Below are 22,354 nucleotides of genomic sequence, written 5' to 3'. Positions count from 1 at the left end.
AAATGTGGATGTGAGAGTTGTGAGATTTCTTTCCCCCCTTGAATGTTTGAGATTAAAAAAAAAAGTTGCATCAGAGGTTGCTAACCCAATTTGATCCCCCAAGCCAAAAGTATATACAGAATTCCTAAGTTCATATATACACCGTCCAAACGTGAAATTTTATCAGCACTACAGACAAACACAAGGCATTATGCTGTGCTGGCTTCTCTCTCACCCTGCTCCTGACTTTGGTGTTGACACGTCAGCAACAACATGTCCCTCCCGTGTGTCCCTCCAGGCCCCAAGGCAACATGTTAGTGAACTGAGTATATTACCTGTTTAATTTCAGAAGTGGGTCAAGTTTAAGAGAGACTTTGATAATTTCAAGACTCAATGTATACCCTGGGAAATGAAGATCAAGGACATTGAAAGTGAGTATTTTGGCGTAGCTGTGTTTAGCTGGTTTACTAAAGAGTTTTCCAAGGGCTTGGATTGTGTCCTTGACCCGCTGATCAGATTATTTCACAGGTCCTGTGGTGTTAGAAAACAGAATGGGCTTTGAGCTAGTCAGGCCAAGATTTAAACCGTGTTTCTTCATTTTCTGATTGCGGGAACATAGGTAGATTGGTTAGCCCCACACAGCCTCAGGTTATTTATCTGGACTATCCGTTCCACACACTGATGTGCAAACTGAATCCATCACACTCACAAAGTGCTTGGTCGTGCTACCTTCCTCCACCCACAACATGTAAACCCTGCTGCGTTTTCTTATGCCAGGTCACTTTGGTTCTTCTGTGGCATCATATTTCATCTTTCTCCGATGGATGTATGGAGTTAACCTCGTCCTTTTTGGCTTAATATTTGGTCTAGTTATCATCCCAGAGGTAAGAAAGAGCTTCCTAGATCTTTAGGTAGTGTTGAGGCTTATCATGACCACCATCCTCATTTACATTAATCAAATACTCTCTGTTTTACAAAGAATTAGTCATTCATTTTAAGTTCTCTACTCCTATCCATTGCCCAGAGAGTTCAGGGCAAAGAATGGAACCAAAATAATTGTGTTCCTTTTTTTTTTCCCCTTTTTTCGGAGTGTTCAGCTTTTTTGAGGGCATGGGAGTCTAGAGGGGAGCCCTGGGTGCCTGGGGATAAGGCCTGGAATCAGCCTGGAAGGGCAGTGGCCCAATGGGCAGCCAGGGATAGCGTTTCCATGACCTGGGTTTTCCTGAAAGTGGGACTCTCAGCTCCACCCCACCCAAAGCCTTTGGGCCCAGACATGGCAGCATGGCAGGGATGATTGCAGTAGGGTTTGCCTTCATGCTCAGCATGGCCCCCTGACATCAGAGTCTTTCCACATTTCTCACACTTCCCAAAAGGCTGATGCCAGTTCTTCCCCAGAGAGGTCACCTGCTCAGCCATGCAGCCCGGTGGCCCACGCAGGGTCTCAGGTGGCCCCTGTGCCCCGTGGGTGGGGAGGGGCACCTCCAATCCCCTAGGCCAATCCAGCCAAACAAACAGGAGGGGGGTGGTGCTCAAAATATTTGTGTTTCTAAATTAAGAAGTGGATCCTACATTTTTCTATCTTTTGTTTTACTTTAAGATCAGTGGAGAATTAACATCTTAGTAAGTTTTTTTCTTTACCCTGAAAAAAAGGAAGAAATAGAATGCATTGTATCATAATTTATTTTTTTTAAGAACCCTGGATTTAGGGACGCCTCGGTGGCTCAGTCGGTTAAGCATCTGCCTTCAGCTCAGGTCATGATCCCAGGGTCCCGGGATCGAGCCCCACGTCGGGCTCCCTGCTCAGCAGGGAGTCTGCTTCTCCCTCTGCCTCTGTGCTCTGTCTCTCTCTCAAATAAATAAATAAAATCTTTAAAAAAAGAACCTTGTATTTAAATAGTATTCCTCACTATTCCCCCAGATATAATCTTATTACGGATGTAGGTGCATCCCTACCTCTAGATGAGTAATTGAGAGACAGAAAAGGAATAAGCAAGCAACTTGTGCAAAGTCACACAGTAAGTTTGTAGTGAATGAGATCGCAGGTCTCCAGAGTATTGGCCTGGGATCTTTTCCAAGGGAAATCTGACAAATTAGAAGATTTCTGTGAGGAACACCATCAAGCATTACAGGACCAAAATACAACTGAATACACAGGAGGATGTATTCTTGGAAGGGAAAACTTAATATCTTAAAAAAAAGAAGTCAATCCTTCCTAAATCAATATGTAAACTTCACACAATTCTGATTTTTTTTAGAATTAAGGATGCAAATACAGGCATATGTATTAGGTTATTAATAACAGAACTATGTACATGTGAAGAACTAGCAATATTCTAATGTCCAACAACAGGTGATTTGTTAAGTAAATTTATGATAGATATATGGGAATAAATATTTTGAAGTCATTTTTTTTTTGAGACATACCATAGGCCATAAAGAATTGGTCATAAAATTCTATTAAGCTAAATAACCAGACTAAAATATATATAAAACTCAGAAACAACCGTAAGGAAACATATGAATATATAACAGTCATTATCTTTGGGATATGGAGGTGATAGGGAATTTTTTTTAAGATTTATTTACTATTTATTTATTTGAGAGAGAGCACAGCAGGAGGGGCAGAGGGATAGGGAGAGAGAATCTCAAGCAGACTCTGTGATGAGCGCAGAGCTGGATTGGGGGCTCCATCTCATGGCCCTGAGATCCCGACCTGAGCCAAAACCAAGAGTCAGATGCTTGACTGACTGTGCCACCCAGACACTCAAATGATGGGGAATTTTTCAAATGTTCTTCTGTACTTTTTCACATTTTCTACAATGAGTATGTGATCGTTCTAAAACCAGGAAAGTGATTAATGTTATCTAAAGAAGAAAGGAGGTATTTCCTGCTCTGAGAAGGGAAACGTTTCACCCAGTATATGAATGTCTCCGTGTGTTCGTATTTTCTGCATGCTTCATCTTGTCCTCTCCCTACACAAGGTACTGATGGGCGTGCCCTATGGGAGTATTCCCAGAAAGACAGTGCCTCGGGCTGAGGAAGAGAAAGCCATGGACTTTTCTGTCCTTTGGGATTTTGAGGTACCATCCCCAACATGCCAATGCACTTCTATCATGTGATTGTAAGACCTAAAGTTTGCATGGATAAGTGTGAAATATTGCATTTAGTCATTGGAAAACCAGTAGCACTTAACTCAAATGGGGTCCCCATATGCCAAATGAGCTAGCCAACCACGTCCTCCTAAGTCCCCTTCATGGGTCCTTTCTGCAGCCACACACTGTTCCCTTCCCTCTACCAGATCCATGTAAGTGATCCTATGGGAGGTTTTCTCTCCTCATACCCACATGAAGACCCCAAGGCTATCACCAGTTCCGCCATTCCCAAGCTTCACATGGCATCCTCAACTGAATATCCTACCTGCTCCTCAAATTCAACATCTACCCAGTCAACCCACATTGCGTTTTCCCATCTTTATTGGAACTACCCCATTCACCCAATCATTCAAGTGTGAAACCTGAAAGTCATCCTACACTTCTCCCTCTTCCTCACTACCACCCCCCCCACACACAACCAATCAACCACTAACTCTATCTTGATTGAGTCCCCCTTTCTCTATCCCTCTTGCCTCTTCTTTGAATCATGTCCCCACCGTACCAGGACCATGTCAGAACCTTCTACTTCTGCTTCCTGCTTAGACTTGGCTCCTAAAAATCTTCATTCCCTCTGATGCCAGAGTGATCTTTCTGAAAAGCAAACCTGCCCCATCGCTTCCCTACCTCAGATATTAATTTATTCCCATTCCCAAATGGAACAAAATCCAGTGTTTTAAATCAGGTTTAAGAAAGAACTGTTCACCGCCTGGCTGCTCCCTCCCTCTCCAGCTCCATTTCTGTCTCAGACCTCATACTTTAAGTTCCAATATTTATCAAGTTTGGGGGAAGTCCCTGAATGCATCACATACCAGTGCCCCACTGCTTTTGCTCAGGACACAGCTTGGAACACCCCTCCCTCCTTCTGAGTCTCCTCACCCCTATGCCTTTGTGGGGCTCGGTCTGCAGCTCCAAGGAGTTCCCGAGGCTGGGAAGCCTAGCTGTGATGGTTCAGGCAACAGGTCATTGCTGCTGCCATCCTTCATGCTCAGGTTCAAGTTCAGGTCAGGTTCATACTTCTCAGGTATGTGTGGAAGTGAGTTGGAGTATTTTTCCAAGTCATTTGGAATAAGGGTGTTCCAAATAACTACTACACCTCTATACTACTAAGTATTATATATACTACTACTGTGTGCTACCACTAAGGATTTCTTTTATTTTTATTTTGCTCAAGTACCCCAGTGGAAACATCCTATCTGCCCAAAACAAACTGAATTTATTCAACAATAATCCTCTGTTTTGTTGTTGTTGTTGTTGTTGTTACCAGTGGTAAATTTTTTTTCTTTTTTTAAATGTGTTTTTTTAAAAATAATCTCTTGGGTAAAGTAACATCTGTCAGAATTGTCTACTGCAAAGTTAGTATTTTTCTCTTTTCAATTACTCAGTATTTGGGGGAGTGCAGTGGATTTTAATGTAACAAGGTATGAAAAGTTTATTATGTGATTCAGGTTCCACATTACAACTAATAGGGGATGACTATTTATTATTGAGTTTAGGTATATCAAAGAAGAAACAGCCTCAAGTATATGAAAAGACTATTAAGATTTGCCTCCCCTTTCCAACTACATATCTGTGTGAGGCCAGAATAATCCCGTTTTACCTTCAGCAAAGACGTAAAAGAAATGCTAAAATTCTAAGCTAATATTACACCTGAAAAGTGTACTGATTATACCTAAAGCCAATTATACCTAAAAATCAAAACGAAACAAAACTTGAGGTTCAGATTAGGCTGTAAGCCTTGTAAACGTATTGTTTTCTTTGTAAGTTTTGTACTGAGAAATCTCACAGGCTCCTGCCTACTTCCAGAGTGTTACAGTAAGACCCTGGAAATGTGAGAGGGAAAGAATTTGGAGCTCTTTGTGCATGTGCGCGCGCGCGCGCACACACACCTTTACCCTTAATTGTATCCGTAATGTTAGCAACACTCTCCTTCTCGTTCTGTATCTGTATGCATTCTATATAATGGAGAATAAAGAGAATGAAGGAGAGACACGGAGACATGGATAGACTCTGGAGCAACTGGGGGAAGTTAAAGGAAGAACAAGGACACCCAGAATTCTTCCTTTCACCCCTCAGACTCCCACTAAACCCCTGAGAAAGAAATCCCAGGTAGAATGAACGTGTCTGATGACCATCTGTGCTAAGCTTACAAACCCAGAGCATTTGGACCTGTCCCACAGGGTTACATCAAATATTCTGCTCTCTTCTATGGCTACTACAACAACCAGAGGACTATCGGGTGGCTGAGGTACAGGTTGCCCATGGCGTACTTTATGGTGGGGGTCAGCGTGTTCGGCTATAGCTTGATGATTGTCATTAGATCGTAAGTATGACCAACTCTTTTACAGGCTTTTCATTTTCTTCACACAAACAGGCCAGTCTGTGCCTCTTTACCTTCCTCTGGGGATTTAGAGAGAAAACAAGGAGACATATAAAGCAGATATGGATTGTCATATGTGATATAAAAGACATAAACAGGGTAATACGGGAAGTTTTGGGAAATGGGATAGAAACATCTTTACATGATGCTGAGAACTGCCAGTCACACTGTAAGTCTGGGGCACAGCATTTTACACAAAGAAAGAGCATGTGCAAAGGCCCTGAGGCAGCAAATACCCTAGGTGAGTTCCAAACCTGTCAAAAGGCCAGTGTGGTTTGAGAGTGAGCAGGTACCTGGTAAGGTAAGGCTGGAGAAGCCTTCAAAGTCTGTTTTTGCTTTCCCCAGAGCTCAGCTTCCTCAGAAAAACTCTTCTGCTCCTCTTTAACTCTAGCTTGCATGTAAAAAATGCAAAAGAACATATGTGGTGTGATTAACCATGGTGTTCCTCTCTGGCCCCAACTCTACCTGTCTCTGTGGTCAGAAACGGCCTTTTAATATGTCTGTGTCTCTTAATTTCTATCCTCTGAAGAAAAACTTTGGCCCATGAATTGCCTTCTTCTAAGCCAGGGGACCCCAATCAGCAAAGGCTGGTGCAGGGTGAGGAGGCGCTGCTCCTGCACAAACCTGACTACCAGGGCCCACCCCCCCTTCAGCAGGGCCACATGAGGTCATTCCTCCCAGAAGAGCACAGGTAGCTGTGTCTGCAGGAGAGGAGTAGAGCAGGGATTAGAAACTCCAAAAAGGCAGGGTGTGGGCTTAGCATGGCTTTCTGTCACATCATCTCAGGGGGAAATGCTACTGTTTGCAAGGGACTGCCCAGCACATGATCGTCACCGCTAGATAATGGGTGGCTGCCCAGCCAGATCTATCAGGGGAAATAGGCTTGCTTTTATTCTTAGCCCTCATGTTGTTGCAATGTTCCCTCTTATTATCCCAGATAAGTATAGGGATACAGAAGGTTTCCCTGATGAACCAAAAATCTGAGTCAACTACGCCCATGGAATAGCAAATCCCAAAAGCCAACACATGAGATAGAGAGGCACAAACTCTCCTGTACACATGTTGTATCTGATAGAGGACCTGCTTGGAATTCTGATTCCCACAGCAAGGATGAGGATAGGTAGGATAAAATGGGTGGGTAATGAGGCAGGTCCAAGGGACTGTCAACCAAGTTTGCTTAAGAGAAGGATGTACATGTCACTGGTTGCAGTAACAACTACCTCAAGGCTTGTTGGATTTTATATCAGAAAATAAGTATCTTTTCTGTTCAAGAAAATAGGTGAATTAGAAGGGGTCGTTCCTGCTTGAGAATAGAGTCCCCATAAAGGGTTCTCAAACAACATTGGCAGATGAGTCAAGCCACCAGAAAACAAATGTCAGGATAGAAAACATGGCCCAGTGGTTCATTGTCCAGATGATATCATGCGTGCTTGCTGTGGACTCTGATCTGGGTTGGAAGGCACCCTGGCTATCATTAGTTCAATTCGAATCATCTTGGCTCTTTCTCTTCACTGGATGCCTGCTACCTGTGCCCCAGACCAGCTGAGGCCAAGGTTCCCTTGGGCTAACAGCAGTGGTATGCACCCTACAGGATGGCCAGCAATACCCAGGGCAGGGCAAGTGACGGGGAGAGTGCTAACTTCACATTCAGCTTCAAGATGTTCACCAGCTGGGATTACCTGATTGGGAATTCAGAGACGGCTGACAACAAATACGCCTCCATCACCACCAGCTTCAAGGTAGGCACCCCAGGGTAGTTCCCACGTCCTGGGGGAACGTTGGGTCCCTCTGCTCATGAGGAGACTTCACCTAATGAGCATGGGGCATGGTAAATAATATCCCCAAGTAATTTGTGGAAAGAGCTTTACCACCAGAGGTGTGATCCTAGCTCTCAAGCCTTCAGGAAAGAATGCTCATGGCTGTTACCCACCATCTGTTTCCTAATATGGTGGAAAATCGTGGATGCTGGGACCTGGTCCTGACTGTTTCCTCGTGGAACTCTTTTCTGCCAGAGAACCTGGAAGGACTCATTTGGGGCTGCGGTTCTCAACCGTTGATGCATGTTTGAATCACCTAAGCATCTTTAAATATCTTTTGGGCCCAAACCCCCAGACATTCTGGTATAATTGGTCAGGGCCTGGGGGATTCCTGGCATTGAATTCTTTAAAAGCTCCCTGAGTGATTAGAAATCCCAGAAAGAGTTGAGGACCCTGGTTTGGGTGGGTGGGGGGCGTCAATTAAACCTGCAGCAATTCCCTACTTAATTATCTCATGAATTTGGTCATGAAAGATATGTGAAGTGGCCTACACATCTCTATTTTATAAAATAAAAGCAAACCTAAGGGTAAACAAATGAATGAAGGCAGAAACTAATATGCTGAAGCACAGCACACACCTCCATGTCTGTAAAAACCATCCAGAGTTCTTGTTAGTTCAGTATTTCTCCTGTCTGATCAGTCAGACTTTCTTTCCCCCAGGACCTGCCGAAGGTCAGATTTACAACACACTTAATAGTCTTTTCTTCTTCCTTCTGTTCTCTTTTGGCCCTTCCTGGTAACTACCCACTCACCAATGCCTACAAATGGCAGGTACACCCACCAGGAGCAGAGCCTGGGCTCAGCAGCTCACTACATGGGTTTCATGAGCCTACAGTCCTGACAGCTTGACAGTAGGTAGCGCAGGGAGCTGACTGGGCTCTCCTCCCTTCTCCTGCTCCCAGTAATGGGGCCGGGGGGTGGGGGCCCACTGGCAGAGCATCCAAGGGCAGGAGAGGGGTCAAAGGGGCTTTGCCTCTTCCTCCAGGCCTACCCAAGAGAGACCAAAAAAAGGTCATTGTCTATGAAACACTTTGAACATCTGGCAAGGTGAAGGCTTTTTCTCTGAGTCTATTAAAACCAGAGATAATAACCTTATATAACAGGGCACATATGAAAACTGCATAAGCTAGTGTATATTAACTGCTTGATAAATTAGTTAAACCTGAACCTGAATACAGTAACTCTTCATTGATTAGAAAAGTCTCCTTCCAGGTACTTTGGTAATCAGGAGACATCATTTACTGTCTTGGGTCTGCCACATACTATTTCTGTCTTCATAGAGAGTTACTGATGCAGGATGAAAAGTTTATAATAAAAAATCTAGGGGTGACTGGGTGGCTCAGTCGGTTAAGTATCTGACTCCTGATCTCAGCTCAGATTTTGGTCTCAGGTCATGAGTTCAAGCCCTGCATTGGCCTTCAAGCTGGAAATGAAGCCTACTTAAAAAACAAACAAACAAACAAACAACAACAACAAATATATATATATATGACTATTGTATTTTTATATACAACAGCAAACAACTAGAAAATAATTTTAATCCTATTTACGATAAAATTACATAAATTACATAAAATTCTTAGGCATAGAGTTAACAACAACAACAAATATACAAGACTGCTACACCAAAAAATATAAGGCATTTCTGAAAAAAATTAAGGAACCCTAGATAAATGGAGATATACCATGTTCATGGATTAGACAGAGATCAACAAATTATGTCCCAGGGGCAAATCCAGCCTGCTGCCTATTTTTGGAAATAAGATTTTATTGAAACAAAACCATGCCTATTAATTTCCATATTGTCAGTAATTGCTTTCATGTACTATGGCATAGCTGAGTAGTTGTGAAAGAGACCACATGGCTTGCAAAGCCAAAACTATTTACTATATGGCTCTTTAAAAAAAAAAAAGAATTTATTTATTTGAGAGAGAGAGTGAGAGAGAGAGCAAGTTGGGGGAGGAAGAGGGACATGCAGACTCTGCATTGAACCTGGAGGCCTACTCAGGACTCAATCTCACAACCCTGAGATCATGACCCAAGCCAAAATCAAGAATCTGACGCTCAACTGACTGAGCCACCCAGGTGCCCCTACTATATGGCTCTTAATAGAAAATGTTTGCTGGCCCCCGGATTAGAAGACTCAGTATGGTTAACATTTCATTTAATCTATTTGATCTATAGTTTTAAAACAATCCCAGTCAGACAGTTGCTGAGATCTCTCTGGGCCATAGTACCTATGACATGGGTAATAATAGAAAATACTCCATTGGTTTGTTACTGGGATTAGGAGGGATGATGCAAAGCAAGTGTTTAGCACCACATCTGGCAGACGCTTAATGACTGAGGCACTCGGGCGCCCCAACAAGATATATCTTCTTAAAATAATACTTGCGGTGCCTGGGTGGGTGGCTCAGTCAGTTGAGCATCAGACTCTTGATTTTGGGTCAGGACATGATCTTGGGGTCATGGGATCAGGCCTCTCATTGGGCCCCATGTGGGGCTCCGTGCTGGGTGCAGAGTCCGCTTGAGATTCTCTCTCTCCCTCTCCCTCAGCCCCTCCCCACCTCTTGTGTGCTCTTGCTCTCTCTCTAAAAACAGATAAATAAGGGCGCCTGGGTGGCTCAGTTGGTTAAGCGACTGCCTTCGGCTCAGGTCATGATCCTGGAGTCCTGGGATCGAGTTCCGCATCGGGCTCCCCGCTCCGCGGGGAGTCTGCTTCTCCCTCTGACCCTCTTCCCTCTCGTGCTCTCTATCTCTCATTCTCTTTCTCTCAAATAAATAAATAAAATCTTTAAAAAAATAAAATAAAAAAAATAAAAACAGATAAATAAATCTTAAAAAAAAAGAGAAAAGAAAATAATTCCCGATAAGGCAAGAGTGCTCTGCACTACCTCCTCTGTATTATTTCATTTATGAAAATATAGTAAGTAGTCATCTCAGGAAGCCAACAATGATGGTTCCCATTGGTTCCTGGCCTGTCATTATTCACATCTTATTTCCACACATTAAGGAATCAATAGTGGATGAACAAGAGAGTAACAAAGAAGAAAATATCCATCTGACAAGATTTCTCCGGGTCCTGGCCAACTTTCTTATCATCTGCTGTTTGTGTGGAAGTGGGTACCTCATTTACTTTGTGGTGAAGCGATCCCAGGAATTCTCCAAAATGCAAAATGTCAGCTGGTATGAAAGAAATGAGGTAAAAAGGACATCTCTGTAGAAGTGAATACTGAGGGCAAACATGGAATTTATACTGGTTCCTATGCAATTCAGCTGAATTATTGAAAATCTGAATTATAGGACATGTTTTAAAAAGTGAAATTACATCCCTTTCCAGTTAAGTTTGAACAGAGTCACCTCTTATTAGGCTTTTATATGTTGTCAAGGCTGGATTATAATTAGCATGTCAGTCAACTGAATAGTAAGTTGTCTTAGTACCCACTATTAAAAATGTGATCCTTTCTTCACAGCTCTACAGTGCCATACATCATAAATCAAGTATCTGTTAACGTGTGAGTGTGATTCTGGGCTCTCTATTCTATCCCATTGGTTTATTTATCTGTTCCTGCACTAAAAAATACACTGATAAACTATGGCTTTGAAGTATGTCTTGATATGTGGTAGAGTGAGTTCTCTTATCAAGATCCACAATAAAACTCATTAAAGTTTCATTGTGATTATATTGAATCCATAAATCTCTTGGGAATTTAATATCTTTGTAGTAGTTGGCAAAATGGCTACAAGTTCTTCCCCTTCTTATAATCCTATATTTCTTTGCAATATGATTTTCTAGCTCCTCTCATGAAGAGGTAGAATCTATTTCCCCACCGTTGGAATCCAGCTAGTTTAACCATGTAAGTTGCTTTAGCAATGAGACAGTAGCAACCATGATATAAGCAGACTTGAAAAATGCTTGTGTATTGGAACTTGCCCTCTTGGAAACCCTGAGACCTTCACCATGTGAACAGTTCCAGGCTAGCCTGTTGAATGATGAGAGACACATGGCCCAGTTATCTCATCACTCTACATGATAGCCAGTCAACTACCAGACATATGAATGAAGCCATCAACCATCAGTTGACCATAGATAGATGAATGAATCCACGTGAGGCCAGCAAAAGAACCACCTACCTAAGCCCAGAGAAAAAATAACGGACCCACGGAATCATGAGCTAAATAAATTAAATAAGAAAATCTATCTCTTCCCATGAAGCAAAAAAGGATAGAAAAAGAAATGTGCAACTGGAAGGACAGATGGCAAACACAAAATCAGATAGAATTAATGTCAGTGATTACAATAAATGTAAATGGATTAAAGCTACAGTTTAAAAGCAATAATAGGGGCGCCTGTGTGGCACAGTTGGTTAAGCGTCTGCCTTCAGCTCAGGTCATGAGCCCAGGGTCCTGGGATCAAGCCCCACATTAGGCTCCTTGCTCAGCAGGGATCTTCTTCTCCCTCTCCCTCTGTGCTCTCTCTTTCACTCTCACTCTCTAGTAAATAAATAAAATCTTTTAAAAAATAAAGGCAATAATAATCACAATGAATTTTTTTAAGCTACACGCTATTTACAATTAACTTATCTAAAACATCGGGTCACCGAACTAATAGGGGGATACAAAAGATGCCTGAGATGGATTCTGCCCTTAAGTGGATTGCAGTTTCCTTAGGAAGCAGACTTGACAAGAATAAACCAAAGCACAAACAGCAGTGTGCAGGAATAGTGATCAACTAAGATGTTTTGGGTTACAGAGGTGTGGCAGGTGGAGAGTTCTATGTGAGCTGGAAAGGCAGGGGGATTTTGTGGCAAAGGCAGGAATTAGGCAATGCATTATACAAACATGTGAGGAAGGGCAGTGATGGATGTGGTGCAGTGATGGCTCTCCAGGTATGAAGCACTGCATGAACAGGTGTGAAAGTGATGAGAAGCCAAGCCAACAGTCAGTGTGATAGAGTATACGGGAGTCAGAAGCAGCCCAGAAGAATTGACCTACCTGCACTTTGGTCAGCAGTTCAAGGATTTACTCCCCACTAAATGAGCAGTTTTAGTTACAAAAAAAAAGTTCTACCATGATCAGTTTCAGTTATACGAGTCAGGATTCTCCCAAAATTGGAGCCAAAATTTAGTGCTTACCAGGCTCTGGCCTAGTAGACTTAGTCCACGATCTCTTCTGACTCTCACAACAAGAACTGTCATTCCCACTTTACACATGAAGAAACAAGAAACTCAGAGAAGTTATATAACTTTTCCTAAGTTACAAAGCTAGTAAGTGATAGAGCTGGGGCTCAAACCCAGAGAATTGACACCAGATGCCATACTCGTTACCATATCCCTCTGCTGTTAGTTCCCTTCTGTGATCTCAGCTTCCTGTCTTCCATGTTCCTGAGATAAGAGCTACCACAGTGACTTTTGTGACTGCCCAGCTCATGACTTTTACAGAACACAAAACACTGTTCCATATGTTAACTCATTTATTTCTCAAAGAAAATTTGCTATTTTGGGGTGCCTGGGTGGCTCAATTGATTAAGCATCTGCCTTCAGCTCAGGTCATGATCCCAGGGTCCTGGGATCCAACCCCGCGTCGGGCTCCCTGCTCAGCCAGGAGCCTGCTTCTCTCTCTGCCCCTCTCCCCCCCTTGTTCTCTCTGTGTGTGTGTGTGTGTGTGTGTGTGTGTGTGTGTGTCTGAAATAAATAAATTAAATTAAAAAAAGAAAATTTTCTATTTTTATCAATACTAATAGCAACAATCATGATGGCAACCAGTCACAGAGTTATGATGTGTGGGACATATGCTGACTGCTCCAGGCATATTGGTGCCTTAGCCAAGGTAACACAGCAAGTTGTGGAGACCTGAGAGCATCTCCAGAGGCAGAGGAGGAGTCAACAAGGAGATGGAGATGCATGGCCCTGGGGAGTACAGAGATGGTGGTGAAGCAAGTAATATTGATGACACGAGTAATCCAGGCTTTCCTGATTTCTCAGGTAGAAATTGTGATGTCCCTGCTTGGTATGTTTTGCCCCCCTTTGTTTGAAACCATTGCTGCCCTGGAGAATTATCACCCACGCGTTGGACTGAAGTGGCAGCTGGGACGCATCTTTGCACTCTTCCTGGGGAACCTCTACACGTTTCTCTTGGCCCTGATGGATGATGTTCACCTCAAGGTAAAGACCACAAACTCCCCCAATCCCTGGTGCCCACGAAATTTCCTTTTTCAACTGTAATTTCCTTATGGATAATTCCAATTAACTAAAGAAATTTTGGAAAATTGAGAAAAGTACAGTGAAGAAAAAGATATATCCCCAGAATCCTATGAGCCAAAGACAACCACTGTTAATATTTTGCTACAGGTCTTTACTGTCTTTTTTCCTTAGCTAGTCTTTTTTACATCATATACATGTCATTTGGTACCCTTAATATTTTATCTGCAGCCTTTCCTATATTGCATCATAGCTGCCATAAATGTTTACCAGACAAGTAAGTGTCCATTGACATGATATGTCATGGTTGACCCAACCTTCCATCACTGGCCCTAAACGGTTATGGAGCACCCACTATGTTAGGCCCTGAGGGTACAGCAGACAGCAAGACACAGTCCTGTTCCAAGGGTATTCCCATCTAGGCTGGGAGACACACTCATTCAATACAGCATGCTGTGGCATGTGCTTCATGGGGGGCAAGCTCAGGGAAGCATGGCAGTCCATAGGAGGGACTCCATATTTCCTCTGCCCAACCTGGGGAGTCTTACCAGACATTGGAAAAAGCAGAGGGAACAGCTGGTGCAAACAAGGAACTGCAGGATGCCAAAGATTGGAGTGGTGGGAAAAGGGGGGACATGAACCTAAGGGAAGGGTCAGATGATGATGATCCTCTTCCCCACCCCTTCCTCCTCATTATTTAGCTGTATGAACTTTTACCTGAGTTTAACAGAAAACTGTTGGAAGATTCTAAGCATGGAAGTCACTTGCCTACCCCTCCACCTTCATCTCTTGGTTTTCCTCCTACCCCAGGGAGCTGTTCTACTCTCCTGAGCCTCACATTTCCTCCATGGGACAGAATGTTCTCTTGCCTATCTCTCCACGCTTCTCCCCATGTTTGTCTCGTTGACTAACCCTCCCTGAGGTTTTGTCTCAGATGTCACTGCCTCCAGGAAGTTCTCTGTGGCCCCATAGTCTGATGTGGATTTCCTTGGTCCCCAGAGAGTATTTCCCATAGCTCTTATTTTATAATTGTCTGTTCATCTCTGTCACCTCCTAGACTGTGAACTTTCTGAGGGAAGCCTGTCTCTCTTTTTCACTCTTGTGTCATCACTACCTTACCTGCCCAGAATAGACCCTGAAAACTACTACTCTCAAAAGAAGAATGAGGGGCGCCTGGGTGGCTCAGCCGGTTGAGCGTCTTCCTTCGGTTCAGGTCATGATCCTGGGGTCCTGGGATCAAGCCCTGCATCGGGGTCCCTGCTCAGCAGGGAGCCTGCTTCTCCCTCTCCCTCTACCCGCCATTCTGCCTACTTGTGCTCTCTATCTCTCTGTCAAATAAATAAATAAATAAATAAATAAATAAATAAATAAATAAAATCTTTAAAAAAGAAGAAGAAGAATGAATGAATGACTAGAAGATGGTTGGATGGATGGATGGATGGATGGACGGACAGACAGATAATAACTCAGAAAAGAACTTCATGGAAAACACCCAAGGACATCAGCCAAATACCCCCCTCTCCTGTATAGACTGAAAGGCTGGGGAGGGCATTTCTGTAGAGACTGCTAAGGGGTAGGGCAGAAGCTATGTGGTAGAATGGTGGCATATTCTGGCTTTAATTGTTGTTCCCATGGAAACAGTTGAACCATCCCTGGCTCCTTCCAACCCCACGTCTCCATCTTCCATTCTAGCTTTCTAATGAAGAGACTATAAAGAACATCACTCACTGGACACTGTTTAACTATTACAACTCCTCGGGTTGGAACGAGAGTGTCCCCCGGCCACCCCTGCACCCTGCAGATGTGCCCCGGGGTTCTTGCTGGGAGACAGCCGTGGGCATTGTGAGTAGTTATGCTCTCCTGCAAAAGTGATCTCTGTTCTCAGTTCTTTGTTGTTTCTTTTGTGATGTTTCTATTTTTAAGCCACCAAAATGTCAAGCCAGTATTTCTTAGGAAACATCTACCTTTTCTCTTTCCCATTTTTTTTCAGCATCCCACATATTTTTCCACGTGCTCCATTCATCAGTCTAATACCACTTGGATTCATTTAGAGTCTTACTGCAAAATTCACTGAAAGCCTGAGTTTCTCCACCTCGAAATAAGGAATAAATACTCCTAAAAATTGGATGCAGGATTTGTGTGTATATATGCATCTGTGCATTTTTGTAAAGAGAATTAATGGTTTTCATTAGTCTCAGAAATTAACAACTACCATTTCTCCTTATGCACTGTCACCATTATTCCCGTAGCTTGCATAGTATGGACTTCAAAGGCTAGTGTTCTTTGCCTTCCTAGGCAGAAACTTGAAGAATTCTCGGGTAACACAGGGATCAGCTGCCTTCTCTTCCTCAACTCCATCTCCTGCACAGGGTTTTCTTTCATATGCCACCACACTGAGATGCAGAGTTTATTACTTCTTCATGAGTTCCCTGAAGAACCCAATCACATAGAGCACTAGACAGCAGTGTTTTTAACTGAGGATGGTGAAGTACAATGAAGGAAGAGATTTACATCACACAGTCCATCAAACCCTGCCTATAAATCCACCAGCAGATATTTTCCTGTGGCAGAGTGTCCTTCTCCTGGGGTCCTGGGGGCCTTTTCTCCCCAGTTCCTCCATGGAGGGCTCAGACTCACCATTTCTTGTCCCCTCCAGTCCACATTCCCCCATACTCTTGAAATCCTCCTCTTCATTAAGGTACAAAGCAAACCGGCTTCCCTAACTCCTGCATTTCGAAAGCCATCACAGGGTATAAGAGAGAGAGAGTCTTCAAGTCAATAAAACCCACCCTCCTTAGAAGGCAAAAGAGAGTTCATTACCTACGTGCTTCCTTTGGAATATTCCACAATAGGATTTCTCATTTCCTATCTCACGCCCTTGAAAGGCGTCTCTCTTGCTCTCCCCCCGAATGCCCATCACCGTTCCCAACACTGATTAAAGCTTGTCTCTTTCTAACTTGTCAGTAATGATGGGTTTGAGCTGTTATGTCCTGCTCACCTGTGTCCTCCACCACCTCCACCCCAGGCCCCAGAGCAACACCTTACACAGAAGTAGAGACCTGATACACGTTGACTTGTCTGTTACTTAGGAGCATTAACTTGAATTCTTATTGAAGGATAATCCTGAAAACTCAACAGCCGTTCATCCAGCAAATATTCATTAATCATCTTGAAGGATGCAGAAATGAATAAAGCAGACCCTGGGCCCTCTAGGTACTCCAAGGCTATTTGATAGATGTCGTAAATGTTGTGATGATCCCTGGTAGATCTTTTCCATTTTTTTAATGAATAAATTATATACACTCTATAAAGCAGAGAAAAACTTTGCTTTTGGCTCTTCCACCATGTGCCTCATGAAAAAACCTGCACTATTATCTCTGTATAACAAGCTAAAATTCCAATTAGCAGGAGATAAAGAATGCTGGCTCTTGTCCCCAGGGACGATGGTTAGATTCAGTCTTAGCTAGGGGCAGCTACATTTCAGAGGAGGTGGAGGAAGCAAGGAGGGAGCCTTCAGATACCCTCTCTGTGCAATCGTGCTGATAACCCTACGTTGGGCATTGCCAATGTGCCAGGCAATTTGCATGCATAATCACTAAGCTTCCCAATAACCCTGCAAGGTTGATATCATTATCAGCTTTGAGAGGCCAGAGACTATTCCAAAAGCAATATGATTTGTAACTTGTAAGGCTGGGACCTAAAAATAAGCATTTTCCAAAGCCTGGGTCCTTTTTCTGCACCACCTCTCTGCCACCAAGAACCAGCAGATCACAGAGAAGATTCGGGTGGGTGGGGAAGGCTTTGTATGGCTGCAGTCAACTGGGAGAAGTGGATAAGGTTTGACCCTGACCATGCCCTTTTCCTGTGCTCCCCTTGCAGGAATTCATGAGGCTGACAGTGTCTGACATGCTGGTAACGTACATCACCATCCTGCTGGGGGACTTCCTACGGGCTTGTTTTGTCCGGTTCATGAACTACTGCTGGTGCTGGGACCTGGAGGCTGGATTTGTAGGTCACGGTTTCATGAACATCCCGCAGAGGGGCATCGCAACCATCCTATCTGATATAGTCAGATGCATTCCTGGGCGTTCATTTGGATAATTGATGTCACTCTCTGCTCTGCAAAGTAGTGAAGCATTTCCTCTGTATTTCCTTTCAGTGTCCTATTTGCCTTCCTAGAAGAAAACTCCACTTTTTCCCCATGTAATTAACAATGTGACCTTCCTCTCTGGGAAATGGAGGCATTGGTTCTTGAGAAAGGTAGTTCACATACTTCGGTGCTAAGCAGACGGTAGTAGAGAAATGCCAAAGTGGCATCAACTTTCATTAGGGAAGGCAAAGAGCACCATCCTTTGGAGCCCACACTGAGCAAATGATAAGAAAGGTAACCGAAGTGGATAAGGCGAAATGGTCGTTCTTTTTTTTTTTTTTTTTTAAGATTTTATTTATTTATTTGAGAGAGACCGTGAGAGCGAGCACAAATGGTGGGGGCAGGGAGCCTGACTTGTGGCTCAATCCCAGGACCCTGAGATCACCACCTGAGCCGAAGGCAGATGCTTAACCGACTGAGCCACCCAGGTGCCCTAGAAATGATAGTTCTTAATTTTTGAAATTGTAGTGAAATCCTGGGGTGGGAGAGGGCAGATGTGGATGTGAATGTTTCAGAAAGTCTTGGAAGAAACCAAGAACACAGTAACCATTGGTGCTGTCTTCTGGACTATGCTTTGAGAAACCTCTTTGGACTTATTCCCTCCACCTGGGATACTCTTCTCCCCCCTCCACCCCCCACCCCCGACCTGGGAAACTGCTCATTCTGAATGTGTTTCATTTCCTCTCTGTGGTGGCCTTCTGTGATATGGCAGAATGTCTGGTCTCATCTGTCCTGTGTGTGTCTCTTCCACAACATCTCACTCCCTGACCCTATTAGTCACTGTTGTTTGGGGGGTTGGGAGGCACTTCCCCTTAACTGAGCTCCATATCTTGTTTACCTGTGTCATCTTCATCATGGCCTGCAGTAGGGTAGCTGACCTAGGTAAGGGCTCCAGTACAGGATTCTGTCATATTTTTTTTCCTTTTAGTCACCAGCCACAATTTTACATGAGCCTACTCACCTCCTCCTCACAGTGAGGAAAACTTCACAATCTCGTCTGAGAACAAGGGTGAATGAACCTCATGCTCAAAGAGGATGCCATCTTTAATAGGACGACAAGAAACTGCTAAGATGTCATTGCCCTCAACTTAATTTATAAGTTCAACAAGATCCCCAAATAATACTAAATTTCATTCTAAAAATAAACATGTGCAAATAGCCAGGAAAAATTGTAAGACAGCAAAATGAAAGGGACTGGACCTACCATTATATTAAAATATATTATGAAGCTATAATAATCAAAACCGGTACTAGGGAATAGCCAAAGTTATGAATGGAACAGAATAGAAAATCCAGAAATACAATCTACATGAAATAATCTATGAGGAAATTTAGTTTAAGATAAAGGCAGTCTTTCAACCCAGTGGGAAAGGAAGGATTATATAACAAAAGGTGGAGACAACTGGTTGACCACTGGGGGAGGGACTATATCTCTCACCCATTTCACCTAAATACACAAATTGTAGGTAAATCAAAGTTTTCATCACCGAAAAATGAATCAAAAAATGAAATCATAAATTTCTAAAAGAAAGCATATATAAAGTTACAATCTTGGGATAAGGACATTTTTTCTAACCAGGACACAAAACCCAGCAGATGAAACATTTTAAAAAATATTTTTAAATGTTAAATTTTTAAATTCCCAAGACTTGGGGCACCTGAGTGGCTCACTGTTTGGGCATCTGCCTTTGGCTCAGGTCATGGTCCCGGGGTCCTGGGATCGAGCCCCGCTTCTCCCTCTCCCACTCCCCCTGCTTGTGTTCCCTCTCTTGCTGTGTCTCTCTCTGTCAAATAAACAAATAAAATCTTTAAAAAATAAACAAATAAGAAACAGAACCCTGAAGCCAAGATTTGTCTCAGGTCACTAGAGCAGGCTCTTTGGGCTAGAGTGGCCCTGGCTTAGCCAGTTGGCTGGGAATGGGGGCTGGCCAACGTCTAACAACTTCCTTTCTCTTTGTCTGCCTCCCCCCTGCAGCCCTCGTATGCTGAGTTTGATATTAGTGGAAATGTACTCGGTTTGATCTTCAACCAAGGAATGATCTGGTGAGCTATGCATTTTGTCTGGGGACCACCTCACTGGGGGAGTCAGAAAACTGGAATCCCAGGCTTGGCCTCCCAACTAGCTGGGGAAAGTGGCTGGACAAATCCTCAGGCCTCTCCGCACTGCCTCCTTTCAGATGACAAATAGAAGGCAGGACGAGATGAGAACCAGGACCATATCCGGCCCACCCATGTGCTACCACAGACAGAGAGGAAAGGAGAGGGACAGAGGAAGATAGAAGGGGAGTGAGAAGGAGGAAGGAAAAAAGGAAGAAGTAGAGAGGGGAGGAAGGAGGAGGAAAAAGGGAGAGAGGGAGGAGAAGTAGAAGAGGAAAGGAAAGAAAGAGGAAGGAGGGAGAAAATAGGAAGGAGAGGAGGAGGAGAGGAGCCAAGGGGCTCCCTCCTCTGAGGCGGGGGTTAGATGAAAAGGCTGCGTAATATCAGCCAAAGGCTTTTAAGAGGCTGAGGGCTCACTGCAAGCCAGCGTCCCATTTTCTTCACTTAAGAACTTCAGATACTTTTCTGAGCAGCACTGCTATTTTAGGGGGACCACGGAGAAAGAGACAGGAGGCCAAATAATTTGCCAAGTGCCCCGTGAGCCCAAGCTAGTGGTGCTTGCCTCAGAACCCCAGCTAGTGGTGCTTGGAGGTCTCCCTCTCCTGAGGAATGGGTGCCTATGGCTTGCGATAAATGTCCTGCTTAAATGGGAGACCCCTGCCCTCAGGACCTGCAGGGAAAGCAGCGAGGCCTCATGCTGCTAACCCATCGATCCCATTTCCTCCTGTCATCCTTCCCTGGCCTCTCTTGCTGTGGGGCCAACTGGGTGTGCGGTTTCTACCCTTCCAGGATGGGCTCCTTCTATGCTCCAGGACTGGTAGGCATCAATGTGCTGCGCCTGCTGACCTCCATGTACTTCCAGTGCTGGGCAGTGATGAGCAGCAACGTCCCCCACGAACGCATGTTCAAAGCCTCCCGATCCAACAACTTCTACATGGGCCTCCTATTGCTGGTGCTCTTCCTCAGCCTCCTGCCAGTGGCCTACACCATCATGTCCCTCCCGCCCTCCTTCGACTGCGGGCCATTCAGGTGCACAGTCTCGGTTGCATGGGAGCAGCTCCTCTCCCAGAGCGCTGGCTCAGAAGTCCTCTCCTAGTGTTACACCAACCTGCAAAAGGCCATGGAGCTCTGGGCAAATCATCAGAGCCGTTCAGTGGCGTTTTCTGCAAGGATGGAAATGTTATATCGCTGCCTGATCCAGAATGTTAGCCCCCAGCCATGTGTGGCTCTTGAACACTTGAAATGAGGACCAAGAAACTGAATTTCTTTATTTCATTATAATTCACTTTAATGTAAATAACCACCCATGGCTGATGGCTACCATATTGGACAGTGCAGCTCTGAACTTTTAACATGTGAATAATCTACTGCCCTGGATTACCTTACCATGGGATGAGTAACGGGGCGGGGCGGGGGGAGATACTCTGCAGATGAAATAACCATACATTTATCAGTGCCATTCATATGGGAAGCAGCGACTGAGACTCTTGACTGGGTCCCCATGCTCTGCAGGGCATTTGTCAGCACTGTTGGTTCAGGGTATAAGTCAGACTAGTTTAGGATACTGGGCATTGTATAAAGAATGTATAAATAATGATGTAAGAAGGTATACTGAAAAATAATATGCATCTGCTGCTCTCTTTCCCAGCATGAGACCCTCTGGAAACAAAGCCATCTCTCTACTCTATAAGAAGGAGTTCTGTGGTTCGAGCAGTTTGGAACATGCTGCCCCTTTTATCTGCCACCTTCTCACTTAGAAATGCTCAAGGCACACTATTAATGGATCGGAAGACTTGTACAATAAGATAATGTGTGCAAGCCAGCGTTTCCATCCTTCTTCATCACAGACTCTTTCTTCATGTAACATGCATCCAGGGCCGGGAGTGGGGTGAGGTTGGTGAGGCATCGACTCTGAGTTTGCATGACCCTACGAATGAGTAGCTCCTTCCACATTGTGCATCCCAGGGCCTCACTTAGCTCACTCTAGTCCCAGCTCTGTGCCTACTGTCATGGATCAGCACATGGGGAAATGCTGATCTGGTACTTTCCTGTTTAGAAGGGACTTACCTAGATAAAGCCCTGTGGTGGGTGCCCCCCAGCAAGTGCCGTCGTGCTTGGAGACGTTAGTGAAGTGCTCATGGCAGAGTGAGATCTGGCTGCACAGGGGTTCAGATGGAAGGAACAGGGTGGGGGTGGGGGGGCTAGATCTAGAGGAGAAGAATATGCTGAGCTGTAGAAGGCGTGGGACGCCAGGCTGAAGGGAGAGCCACATGTTAGAAATGGTGGAAGCCTCTCTTGACTCCTTCCTAAGCAAGGTTTGGAGGGCTGAGCTCTAGGTACAAATGCCAGGGCCCCTTTGCTCAGGCTGCCTACCTGCCCCCAGACATGAGCGGGCCTAAGCCATGCCTGGCCCTTGCCATCTGCCCCACCCTTGCTTCATCTCTACCCCGAGAGGCCCTGACAGCCTACAGCCAGAGAGCAGGGAAAGGAACCTGAAAACAGAACTCAAAAGGAAACATGGCTGCCATCGCTTTCCTGTCACCCTTCTGATCAAAACTCACCAACAGCTGTTCTCTCTTACT

The 22,354-nt window shown here is 44.3% G+C and overlaps 1 protein-coding gene across 1 annotated transcript in view; it reads left to right on the top strand.

Annotated features, from left to right (window-relative positions):
• Positions 1 to 22,354, top strand: part of TMC2 (transmembrane channel like 2) — a 52,898-nt gene that overhangs the window by 17,691 nt on the left and 12,853 nt on the right. The window contains 11 exon segments of the mRNA XM_028118849.2: positions 329 to 410; positions 757 to 863; positions 2,961 to 3,059; positions 5,309 to 5,451; positions 7,100 to 7,247; positions 10,339 to 10,527; positions 13,310 to 13,489; positions 15,218 to 15,367; positions 17,405 to 17,533; positions 19,651 to 19,718; positions 20,562 to 20,801. Of these exon segments, the coding sequence (XP_027974650.2) occupies positions 329 to 410; positions 757 to 863; positions 2,961 to 3,059; positions 5,309 to 5,451; positions 7,100 to 7,247; positions 10,339 to 10,527; positions 13,310 to 13,489; positions 15,218 to 15,367; positions 17,405 to 17,533; positions 19,651 to 19,718; positions 20,562 to 20,801 (1,535 nt within the window).

Source organism: Eumetopias jubatus, unplaced genomic scaffold (assembly GCF_037043125.1).
Source record: "Eumetopias jubatus isolate StellerSeaLion01/CBP00866 unplaced genomic scaffold, mEumJub1_p1.0 scaffold_9, whole genome shotgun sequence".
Lineage (NCBI taxonomy): Eukaryota > Metazoa > Chordata > Mammalia > Carnivora > Otariidae > Eumetopias > Eumetopias jubatus.
Note: the sequence above shows the minus strand (reverse complement) of the source record. Positions and strands in the feature narration are given on the sequence as shown.